A 12169-nucleotide genomic window follows, 5' to 3' on the forward strand; every position below is an offset into this window, starting at 1 on the left:
GCGAACATTATGTAACTGTGTTCTGTCTCTCTCCCTTCCTTCCTCCTTTCCCCATCTCTCCCAAAATACTTCTTAAGCTTTCAGCTCTTAAACCAGTTGTTCTCAACCTGCGGGTCGTGACCCCTGTGAGGTCACATTTCAGACATTTACATTGTGATTCAGAACAGTAGTAAAATTACAGTGATGGAGTAGCAACAGAGTAATTTTATGGTTGGGGATCACCACAACATGAGGAACTGTATCAAAGGGCCACAGCGTTAGGATGGGTGAGAACCTCCGACTTAAACCCTTTGCAGCTTCTCTTTGGCGTATGAGGATCATCAGCATGCCTGTTTAAGCCTTGGAACTGACGCTAGGTAAAGTGAGTGTCACTTAAAAATGAGCACTGGGATACAGCAGCAGCCCACGTAGCCAAGATGGCTACCAGCTACCAGGAGCATAGCATAAACCTTATGGAAATGCTGGGCAAAGTCACAAGCGCATGACAGAAGGAAAGGTGTAAAGTTTCGTCAATCTGCTTAAGATGGTGCACTTTTAAAATGTGAATTCTAGGGCTTGGGGATTTTCTGATACGTGTGTGTGTGTGTGTGTGTGTGTGTGTGTGTGTGTGTATTCACATGTATGATGCTGTACATGTGTCCAGGTGTGTGTGTGTGTGTGTGTGTGTGTGTGTGTGTATTCACATGTATGATGTTGTACATGTGTCCAGGTGTGTGTGTGTGTGTGTGTGTGTGTGTGTGTGTGTGTGTGTATTCACATGTATGATGCTGTACATGTGTCCAGGTGTGTGTGTGTGTGTGTGTGTGTGTGTGTGTGTGTGTATTCACATGTATGATGCTGTACATGTGTCCAGGTGTGTGTGTGTGTGTGTGTGTGTGTGTGTGTGTGTATTCACATGTATGATGTTGTACATGTGTCCAGGTGAGCATACTCATGCGTACGTTTGTATGAGGGAGGAAAAGTCTATGATACACAATCTTGGGTGAGGCAGGTGCTGTGTAAATGTCCTCTAGAGGGTCATGTGACTCGTGGTCCAGCGCCTTTTAGGTATTCCCTTGGCTCACTAGTCCACTCCCATTGTCCAGATCCTTTGTTTCTACTTCTAGCCATGTCTTTGATCTATTCATGGCACTCAAAACACAAACAAGAACCTGGCTACTTCAGCAGACACACAGGGACTCTGATCCACCCTGTGAAACTACGCTGCCCACAGGTGAGTACAGACCACCTGCATCTACACCACCACCCAGCCCTAACCCAAAACTCACAGGAGGCCCATGAAACTCCAAGCCCAAAGGTGGTCTTGGGTTCTACCGAGTCTTTACTCCCATCACGCACCTTCCTCTGGGTCATAGCTCTGCAACTCTTCCTCCCTGAGTTTCCAGTATTCTCAAAACCTGCCTGAGGATAATGTTTTCATCCCCTCAGCCATCTGCTTCTCCACCGTCTCCTCCCCGTACTGGAGGGGTGCTGTCAACTTGACAGAAACCTAGATATAACTGGGAAGATGGACTCTTAATTAAGAAAATGTCTCCATAGGAGATGATGGATGTGGGAGGGCCCAGCTCACTGCGGGTGGTGCCAACCCCAGGGCTGGTGGTCCTGGATTCCGTAGGAAAGAAGGCCAGGAGGCTGTGCTCTTCCATGCTCTCCGCACCATCTCCGGCCTCCAGGTGTCTGCCCTGTGTTCCTGCCATGATATCCTTAGGTAACAGACTATAAACTATAAAATGAAATAAACTCTTTCCTCCCCTTAAGGTGCTTTTGGTCAAAGAGTTTATCACAGAAATTGAAAGCTAACTAAGACATCCCCCAACTCCTACTATCCAAGAGTCCTCCTCAGGAGTTCCCATAAAAACCCCACCCACAAGTCCAAAGATTCGACTGCTTCTTTGAGCTCAGGTAGGGGCAAAAATAAATAACATTTCCTCCCTCCCTCCCCTACCTTTTGTGCGCTAACCCCTAAACCACCCACTCCCTTTCTCCCATTCATCAGTCCTTCCCAGGGAATTTTACAATGTGTGAATGAGGTCACTGGAGCCATAAACAGCTAATGAACTGCTCTCTGGGATATCAAAACACAATAAAAGCTAGCACTCAGAACAGAAATGCCCCAGGTACCAGAAAAGGGGCAGAAACAGTGAACAGCCACAGGAAGGGGAGGGAGGCTCTCTCTTTCCTTCCTTCTTTCTCCTTTCTCTCTTTTCCCTCATTTCTTCCTTCTTCAGAATAGAATGTCTCCCTCTTCCCCTCTGTCTCTTTCTCCTTCCTTCTCTCATTCCTTCTTTCTTTTTTCTAGGGTTCAAGGTTTCACTTTATAGCTAGGGGTGGCCTCACATCTGCAACCCTCCTGCCTCAGTCTTCGCAGGACTGGGGTTACGGATGACTGCTACCACATCTAACTTGATTCCGCCACAAACAGCATCGAGACACACACACACACACACACACACACACACACACACACACACACACACACACCGTGACTCCCTAGGGGCACACAGATACTCCCCACTGAATCACGTACATGGAGAGCTCCCCAGAAAGAAGAGTGGAAGATTTTCTGCATGGTGATAGTTAATATTCAACAGAAATGCTACAGGGCGACCATCTTATGGGTAGAGATTTTCTAAGTGTAAGGCAAAAACAAGGCATGTGAAAGTCAGCTCCGAGACCCTGCTCAGAATCCCCCATGAGAGGCTGGGAGAGCGGCTCAGTGGCGCTGCTCAGTGGTGCACTTAGTCCTCTCTCCTCATCAACGCCTCCAGGAGCTTGGAACAGTCGGGAATACTTTCTCCACTGAACAAGGGCCGCAGATGAACCTGACAAAGGATTAACTATCATCAAAGAAGGAAATTACAGATGAGATTCTGCCCCGCCCACAGAGGTCTGCAGACCAGGAAAGAGAGGAGCAGACAAACTGAATGATAAACACGTTTCCAAAGGCTCTGCCCTGAAATCAAACACGTACAAAGATAAATAGTCACAGTATAGGCTTCGCACCCACCCCAGGACTTTGTGAAAGATTTTTTAAACAACACTCAAAGGCCAGCTCTCTCCATTCAAGGCTGGGAGTCCAGTCCACAGGTCCAACATTTCTGGAAAGCCATTTGGCAATCCAGATCAGGAGCCTCTGACCCAGAAACTTCATTTCTGGAAAACAAGCCTAAAAGAAACAAACATGAAGCTGGAGAGATGGCTCAATGGTTAGAGCACCTGCTGCTCCTGCCGAGGACCTGGGTTCAGTTCCCAGCACCCACAAGGCAGTTCACAACCACGAGTAACTGCAATTCCAGGGGATCCAACACCCTCTCCTGGCGTCTAAAGGCACATGTGAGATACAAAGACATTCATTCGGGCAGAACACCCATATATATAAAATGAAGATTATTAAAAAAATAAATAAAGTAAAGCTTGAACCCCAAAACAGCCAAATTCTTTTTTAAAACACTGAAGTATCTAAGTGCCTCATAACTCAGAAGGCTAAAGACATGAAGGGCAGAGAAAGACAGTTCAATAGTAAAGGCGTTTGCCCCCAGCCTGGCTACCTGAGTTCGATCCTCTAGACCCACACATGTGGAAGAAGACCAACTTCTTCCTGAAAATTGTCCTCTAACTTCCATGTGGGCCATGGTATACATGTGCACACTCATACACAAACACACATGCATATACACACACAGACACACACACTCACAAATAAAAATAAATAAATGTAAAAAAAATGTACTACTCTTATCAAAGTTGAATTTTTACACATTTCTTTTTCGGAGTATCTCTTACAAATTGACTTCTATAATCAGGGTAAGTCAAATCCATACTCTTACATAGTCTACTCTTCAACCAAGCAGAGGACCACAGGAACATTCACTATCCAGCATCGGGGATGGCAAACAGTCCTCCTGAAAACTCTGCCCCCCTACTTATTTCTGTAAATAAAGATTTGACATCCGAGCCACACCCATGTCTAGACACCTAACTGTGGCTGCTCGTGTACTACAATGGCGAGGTTCAGTCTACTCATTCATCTCTCCCTATCAGAGATTTCACTTCCCACAGTCTCAGTACTCCACAGTTAACTGTAAACTATCGAATGGAAGATTCCAGAAATATTCAATTCATATGTTTTCAATCATGTACTTTTCTGGGTAGCACAATAAAATTTCAAGATGCCCTGTTCTGCCACACCTGAGATGTGAATCAACTTCAAGTGTAAGATTAGCTGTCAAGACATGATGATTATACTCAAGTTACCTTCATTTTACTTAATGGCGTTCCCCAAGTGCAAGAGTGATGATGCTTGTAATTTTTTTAGAGAATATCATTATAGTTATTCTATTTCAGTATTGGTTATGATCGTTAATCTCTTACCAAGTGACATGGTTTGTGTGTGTGTGTGTGTCTGTCTGTCTGTCTGTCTGCATAACCAACATGCACAACCCTCAGAGGCCAGGGGTGCTGAATCTTCTCAGTGATATAGGTGCTGGAACTGAACGTGAGTTCTCTAGAAGAGCAGGAAGTGATCTCAAATGCTGAGCCATACTCCAACTCACTCAGTTTATTTTTGTTAGAGTATTCCATCACAGCAATAGAAAAGTAAAGATACATATGGATACACACACACACACACACACACACACACACACACACACACACACGATAATATACATGCACCACAGTGAAGTGTATCTTTCATAGATAAGGGGGGTGAGCATATTTTTTGATGGAGATTCTAGGGTTTGCAATCTACAGCCTTCATCACCTAGCCTTTACAGAAGTCTACCATCCCTGGGGCGAGGGACCAAGGAGAACAGCTTAGAATGGAGCATACCTTTCTGGCAATGACTGTGTGTCCAGCACCGTTCCACAAACTGCCCATTGATGACAGTGGCCGGGCAGTTGGTCTTGCCCTTGGCAGTGCCCGGACAGACATCCCCACATTCCTCGTTGTCATCTTTGTTGAGCACGATGTAGTTGTCCTCCACAGAATCCAGGATCCGAGACCAGTCAATGGTGGCCAGGTAACAGAGCTCGTTGTTCTTCTCAATGCGGACGGAGCCGCGCGTGATGTTCATAAGGTTGTAGAGCCCCAGCTCCTTCAGGTGGACCATCTCAAAGACGACCAGGGCATAGTTGAAGAAGAGGCGGGAGCCTCGGATGACGGTAAGGTTGGGGAAGAGGTCTTTCAGACTCTCCAGGCCATACACACGGAAAAGAAGCAGATAGTCAGTGATCATGATGAGTTTGGGGAAACTGAGGTCTCGGAAATCTTCAGGTCTGGTTTTGAACATCAGGAGGATCTGCAGATGGCCCTCGATGACTGAGCAGTTCTCCAGCTCATGCAGCCTGGTCAGGTTGTTCCGGATGTCCATGCCAGGGCACACTAGAGGGCAGACAACAGAAGCAAAGTCGATGAGCCAGGGACTCAGAAGGGAACCAGAGTCGGGAAGACAGCAAGTGTTTGCAGCGCGGGCATGAGGACCTGAGGGCTGGGGCACGCAGAGACAGATGGATCAATAAACTCCAGGCCAGTAAGAGACCCTGTCTCAGGAAACAAAGTGGAGGGCTGTCCACTAAGGCACGACTGTCACTTAAAGTTGACCTTTGGCTTCTAACACACACACACACACACAAACCAGGGGCTATATCTCCCAGAGCACTGACATTCTAGGTCAGCACATCACAGAGACTCCTGCACATCTATGTTCACGGCTGCTCTGCTCACGATAGCTGAGGTTGTCAACAGATAAATAGATACAGAAAATATGCCATATATTATGTATAGACATCTTCTCAATAGCTAAGTTATGAAACAAGCAATCGATAGATGGGAACTAGACTATGGCTCAGCTGTAGACTACTTGCCCAGCATGCATGAAGCCCTCAGTTCCATACCCAGCACACACTGGACATGGTGGGACGCACTTATAATCCCATCATTTAGGAGGTAGAGACAGGAGGGTCGGGAGTTCAAAGTCATCTTCAACTATATAACAAGTAAGAGGCCAGCCTGGGCTATTTGAGACCCTGTCTCAAAAAACAATAATAATAACAGATAACAAAGAAAATGTGGCATGTAGACACAATGGAGTATTAGACAGAGACAATGAAATAATTACATATATTAATGTGCATATATGTGTGTGTGTATATATACGTACATATATATATATATATAATGTATGTGCATGACAGAAGCAGAAAGGAGGCCGGTTGAGGTAAAGAAAGACACCTGTGGGTGGGCACAGGGCCAAGCAAGAATAATGGAGCAGAGGTGATGAGCAAGTTAAAATCATAAACACATAAAATAACATAGCTTGAAACCCCTTCTTTGGTACACCAATCAAAAAACTTAATGGAGGAAAAAAGCAGGGCTCCTTGACAATCTTCCTGGTTGTTAGTGACAGTACCCGGTCTGTGACAGGAGCAAGTGTGTCTTCCATATCCAGATTTCGTGAACTTTGGAGAGTTGCCTAGTAAAGGATGATCTATTTCCAGGCTTTGAGGAGCCTCTCCACTGGTTTCCCAATGACTGTACCAGCAGACATTCCCACCAACAGTATGTAAGAGCTCCCCTTCCTTAACAGTCTCACCAGCATGTGTTATTTCTTATAGTTCTGATAACAGCCATTGCCATAAATGTCCATCAGTGGATGAAGAGAGAATGCTATATGGTGTGCTAGGGGTGGCCACTTGTAACCCCTGTGATCAAGAGGCTGAGGCAGGAGGATTATGAGTTTGAGGATAACCTGGGATACATGGACTACGCCGGAGGACATGGTTCAGGGGTAGAGCCCCTGCCTAGAATCTCCCAGTGAGGGTTGGGGTGTGGCTCAGGGGTAGAGCCCCTGCCTAGAATCTCCCATTGGGGAGACAGGGCAGTGGTTCAGAGGTAGAGGCCCCTGTCTACTGTGCACAAGGCCCTCTGTCCAGTCCCCATCAGAGAAGATGGGAAAGCTACAATTAGGACCAGTGCCAGCTCTGTGGTCACCCACTGTGGGCTCTGCACTTCAAATTCCTAAGCCAGCCCCGATGAATGGCTCTCACTGTAAAGCAACCATGCCTAAATAATTCCTTTCAAAAGGCAAAGAACATAAGTCCTTTGGCAGGCCCAGTTAGAAGCCTTAACATAATCATCACCCTATCTATGAGGCAATTGGCTCAACAGGAGGGTTGGGTAAGATGTCAAGTGCAGAGGAAAGGGCAGCCGACCCTAGCCCGGCGTCCCTGAGCCTCGACGTCCCTGAGCCTCGGCATGGAAGTTCTTCAGGAAAAGACTGACAGGAAACTGTCCTCGCATCAGAACAAGGCAAGGAAAAACTGAATGTCTTTGTTTTGTATTCACCCACTTCCCTGGCTGGCTCTGCTTCCTTGGCCTGCCCTCCTGGTTTGCCAACCTTTTACCTGGGTGTGGCAAGCGCTTCCCAGGAAACCCAACCTCCATCTCTTTGCTCAAACACAAAGGGAGTGCTGAGTCTCCTAAGAGTGGTGTGGTTGCCAAGTTCCAACCCCTCCATGGCTTCCCATGGCCAGGCACACTTCACAACCACAGTCTTCAATATTCCTAAAAACACTCCATCCCTTAAGCCATGTGTTCTCCTTAGTTTCTGTCAACTTGAAACAAGCTTGAGTCATCTGGGAAGAGGGAATCTCAATTTAAAAACTGCCTTCATCAGACTGCCCTGGAGGCAAGCCTGTGGGGCATTTTCTTGATGGATGATTGATTGGTGTGGGAGGACCCAGACCACTATGGGTAGTGCCACCCCCAGGTACCGGGTGGTCCTGGATTGTCTAAGAAGGCCAAGGAAGAGCAAGCAAGTCAGCAGTGTTCCTCCATGGTCTCTGCTTCAGTTCCTGCCTTGACAACACTTCATAATAGACTACAAGCCGTAAACTGAAATAAACCCTCTCCTTCCCGGCTTGCTTTTGGTCATGGTGTTTATCCAAGCAACAGTAAACAAACTAGAACACGGTGCTAAACAGTTACTCTGCCAAACAATTACAAAACTCCCTGTCCCCAATGTCATATGACCTGTCAGGATCAATAAAGGAAACGATGAATTTAAGACAAGAGACAGTAGGTGCTCAATTCATGTTACCTGTGTTGATGTTGATTTCCCCCCAAATACGTAACATACATCTCTGGGTGAATCTGTCTTGTGCACTCGAAACCCCCACCTCCACCCCCCAGCAAAAGACAGCAGTGTCCTTCTTCCTCAGATGCCTCCCGTGACCTTTTAGAGACTGGCGCTCACTAAGAAGACTGAGCTAGCAGGTCAGTGAGCCCCAGGAATCCTCCGTCTCTTCCACCCTAGCTACGATTACAAGTGTGAGCCCCACTACTGGATTCTTGGGTTCTGGGGAACAAATTCAGTTCCTCGTGCTTGCAAGGCAAGTCTTTTATTGACTGAGACGTCTCCCCAGCTTCTTTTTCTTTTCTTCCTCATCCTCTCCCCCTTCCTCCTCTGTCCCCATGCTCCCGAGGCTCCTCCTGGCTACTCCCGGCCTCAACCTCCCAAGCACTGCAATCACAGGTGTGACCACCACACTCTGCTTAGCTCCAGGTCACGATCCCTTAGCATCATTCAGAAGCCACCCACACTTTAGAATCCACCCTGGAGCCACTGAGATGGCACAACAGGTAAGGGTGCTTGCTACCAGACCTGACAGCTGGAGTTCCATCCCTGAGCCTCCCACAGTAGAAAGAGAGAAACATCCTCTGACCTCCACATGTACACTGTGGGACACACATGTGTGTGCACACAAACACACACACACACACACACACACACACACACACACACACACACACGCATATACTCCCAACTAAGGTAGAAGGAACAGATAGTTTGATCCAGGCAAAATAATGAAACCCTGTTTCAAAAGAAAAGAGTCCACGCTGGAGAGACAGCTCCATGGATGAAGTGCTGCCTTGTAAGCCTGAAGACCTGAATTCCATCCCTTGGTGAGCACTATCATTTCTGTACTGGGAAGAGACAGACAGCGCCTCCCTGGAGATCACTGGCTAGCCAGGCTACCAAGGTCCAGGCTAGTGAGAGACCCTGTCTGAAAAAAAAAAAAAAAAAAACAGGGACACCTAAGGTTGCCATCTGACCTCCACATGGATGGGCACATATGTGTAAGTACACACACACACACACACACACACACACACACACACGCAAAGGGGCCAAGGGGATCTAACCTGAGAGTGGTGTGCAAAAGTGAGTCGGTGAAGGACATCCCGCAGCTCTTGGATTTGGTGCTCTTGCCTCGTAACCCACACAGAGCACATTAAACTCTATTAACAGAGAAGCCACACGCTTATTCCCAGGAAGTTAGAAGCCCCAGCCCCAGGCAACAGTAAAACCACCACACTGCCCCAGATACTTGCCAGCCAGGCTCTGAACAGAGCGGGAGGCCCCCTTCAGTGGTGAAGCCTGGGAGACAGCTTTGAAGAGACCAGGATACCAGCTCAAACCCCACGTAGTCACACCAATCAGGTCTGATGTTCCTGCCACCCCACTGGCTTCCAAGCATGGACATACTGACAGGCAGAGACCCACAGATGTACTGTGTCAAGGTTAATTGTGATTGACAAGTGGACAGGATCTAGAAGCACCCAGGGGACAAGCCTGTGTCTGCGAGGAAGTCTCTACATTGGTTAACTGAGATGGGAAGACCTTCCCTGAATGTGGGCAGCACCATCCCATGGGCCGGGGTCCTGGGCTGGATAGAGAGAGCAAGGCATGGTGCAAGGACTCGGTCAAGGGCTAGGGAAACAGCCCAGTGGTAACACACTTGTCCTGCAAATGTGAGGAGCAGAGTTCTGATTCCAGCACCCCATAAATGACAGGCAGGGATGACAGCCTGCCTGGTAATCCCAGCACGTGGGAGATGAGGAGGAAGATGCCCAGAACCAACTGGCTTGATAAACTAGATGAACAGGTGAGCTCTGCGTTCAAATGAGAGACCCTGCCTCACTTGCCTCAAGGAAGCATGCAACATCAACCTCTGGCCTCCACACATATGCACAGATACATGCACTCATACACATGCTAGCATGGAGATACACGTCCATGCACCACAGACACAAAAGAGAAAGGGAAAAGGCTCAGTAAAGTCCTGGCTGAACAAACATGAAGAGCTGTGTTCCATCCTCAAAACCCATATTACACACACACACACACACACAAAAAAAAAAAAAAAAAAAAAAAAAAAGCAAGCACAGATGCATACACTTATCATTCTAGTGCTGGGGAGGCAGAAACAGGAAGATCCTGGAGGCCCACAGGCAGGCCAGCCTACCTTCAACAGTGAGCTCCAGGTTCCATGAGACCCTGCCTCAAAATAACAAGGTGGACACACCTGAGGAGTGAGTGACACAAGGGTGGTCTCCGGCGCACTGGTGTGTAGTGGCACAAACACCATGGGAGAAACCAAACACTGTTGGAGTGGATTGAAGGCCCGCTCCACAAGATGGAATCCATGCCTGAAAACGCTAACGTGGCCAAGAACCTGTGACTAGACGGGTCGTGGGCCTAGGGGAAAACCTAATACAGTAATTCTGCTAGAAGAATATAGCAATAAAGCAACTCCTAATGACGTACTCAGGGCCTCACTTAGCCATCATCAGAGAAGTTTCCTCCTGCAGTAGGTGGGAACTAGCAGAGACCTACAAGTAGACCATGTGCAGAGAATGGGAGACCTTGGAACACTCAGCCCTAAGTGGGATGTCACACCTCTCCCGTCAGAGATCAGGGAGCTGAGCAGAAAGACTGTAGAAGCCAGAGGTGATGGACAACTCCAAGAAAACAGTGTCTTCCAGAAACAACAGGACTGAAGAACATATAAACTCACAGAGACCTCGGCAGTAGGCACAGGGCCTGCACAGGTTCAGTCCAGACTGAGTCCCAGCACTGAGAGGGGGAACCACACTTCAGGGTAGGCCCCACGCTCAGGAGTAGTTGGCCAACACAAAACGAACTCAATGGTATTTTTGTAGACTTTTTTTTTTGTCTCTTTGCTTTGTTTGGGCATTTTTTGTCTTATTGGTCTTTGTTGATTTTGGTTTTCATTTTTGTGTTTTTGTGGGGTTTGTTGGGGACGTTGCTTTTTGTTTTGTTTTGGTCTGTTTTTCAAAGAGAGAAAAAGAGCATGGACTTGGGTGGGTTGGAGGAGGGGAGGATCTGGTAGGACCTGGGAGAGGGGAAAATCATGAAATCGCTCTAACACCGCAGTGACTGTTGCACAATCCTGTGAATACACTCAAAACTACCAAATTTCGTGCTTGAGCTGGAAGAACTATACAGTATGTAAACTCTGTCTCACTCACCTTACTATAAATAAAGATTAAAAGGATCTAATTGCAGGGGCAATAAACAAGCACTTTGCTTTTTTAATCTCTCTGGAAATCTAACTCTTAACTCATTAAAGCCTGATGTGTCCCTGTGAGTTGAAAACAATGGAGCAATTTACTGTTGGAACAGAAAAAATATCCAGAGGATACCAGAATTGGCACCAGAAATTCTTGTAGGAATTCCAGCAGCTTCAGCCCCAACTCTGCCCCTGTGGGTGGGAATGACGGATACTTCACGGTTTAATAAGGGGCCTGGAGAAGGCCCAGCAGTTAAGAACACTGGCTGCTCTTGGAGAGAGAGGACTTGGTTTGATTCTCAGCACCCACATGGCAGCTCTGTAACTCCAGTCCCAGAGGATCGAACGCCCCCTTCTGACCTCCACAGGCACTCGGCATACACATGGTGTAATACATACATGCAGGCAAAATACAAACATAAAATAAAATACATCAAATCTAAGTAAGCCTTAAGTGATTCACAGGAGGTGGAGAAGGCGGGAAGCAGGAAGTCCGGTTGGCAACTCAGCTTCTCCCAACCTTGGGCATCACTTGTTCATGCTGACCTCTCCACCACCACCACCACCACCACCACCCCCGGTTGTTTTGTTGATGTTGTTTTCCTCTGCAATCAGTCCTTGAGACCAGGTCTTGTTATGTAGCCCAGGCTAGCCTCAAACCCAAGATCCTCCTACCTCAGTCTCCTCAGAGCTGGGATAACAGCTATGGTGTCATACCCCACTCAATTTTCTTTCTTTTTTTTTTTCTTAATTTAATTACTTCTGTTGTTGATAATGATGATACTAAGATAGA

The 12169-nt window shown here is 47.2% G+C and overlaps 1 protein-coding gene across 2 annotated transcripts in view; it reads right to left on the reverse strand.

Annotated features, from left to right (window-relative positions):
• Insr (insulin receptor) overlaps positions 1-12169 on the reverse strand; it is a 139491-nt gene that overhangs the window by 113020 nt on the left and 14302 nt on the right. For both annotated transcript variants that reach the window (XM_052754631.1, XM_052754630.1), the window contains exon 2: positions 4832-5383. In XM_052754631.1, the coding sequence (XP_052610591.1) occupies positions 4832-5383 (552 nt within the window). The remainder of the gene's footprint in view (positions 1-4831; positions 5384-12169) is intronic.

This window comes from Peromyscus californicus, unplaced genomic scaffold (assembly GCF_007827085.1).
Source record: "Peromyscus californicus insignis strain IS unplaced genomic scaffold, ASM782708v3 Scaffold_2__1_contigs__length_46816999, whole genome shotgun sequence".
Lineage (NCBI taxonomy): Eukaryota > Metazoa > Chordata > Mammalia > Rodentia > Cricetidae > Peromyscus > Peromyscus californicus.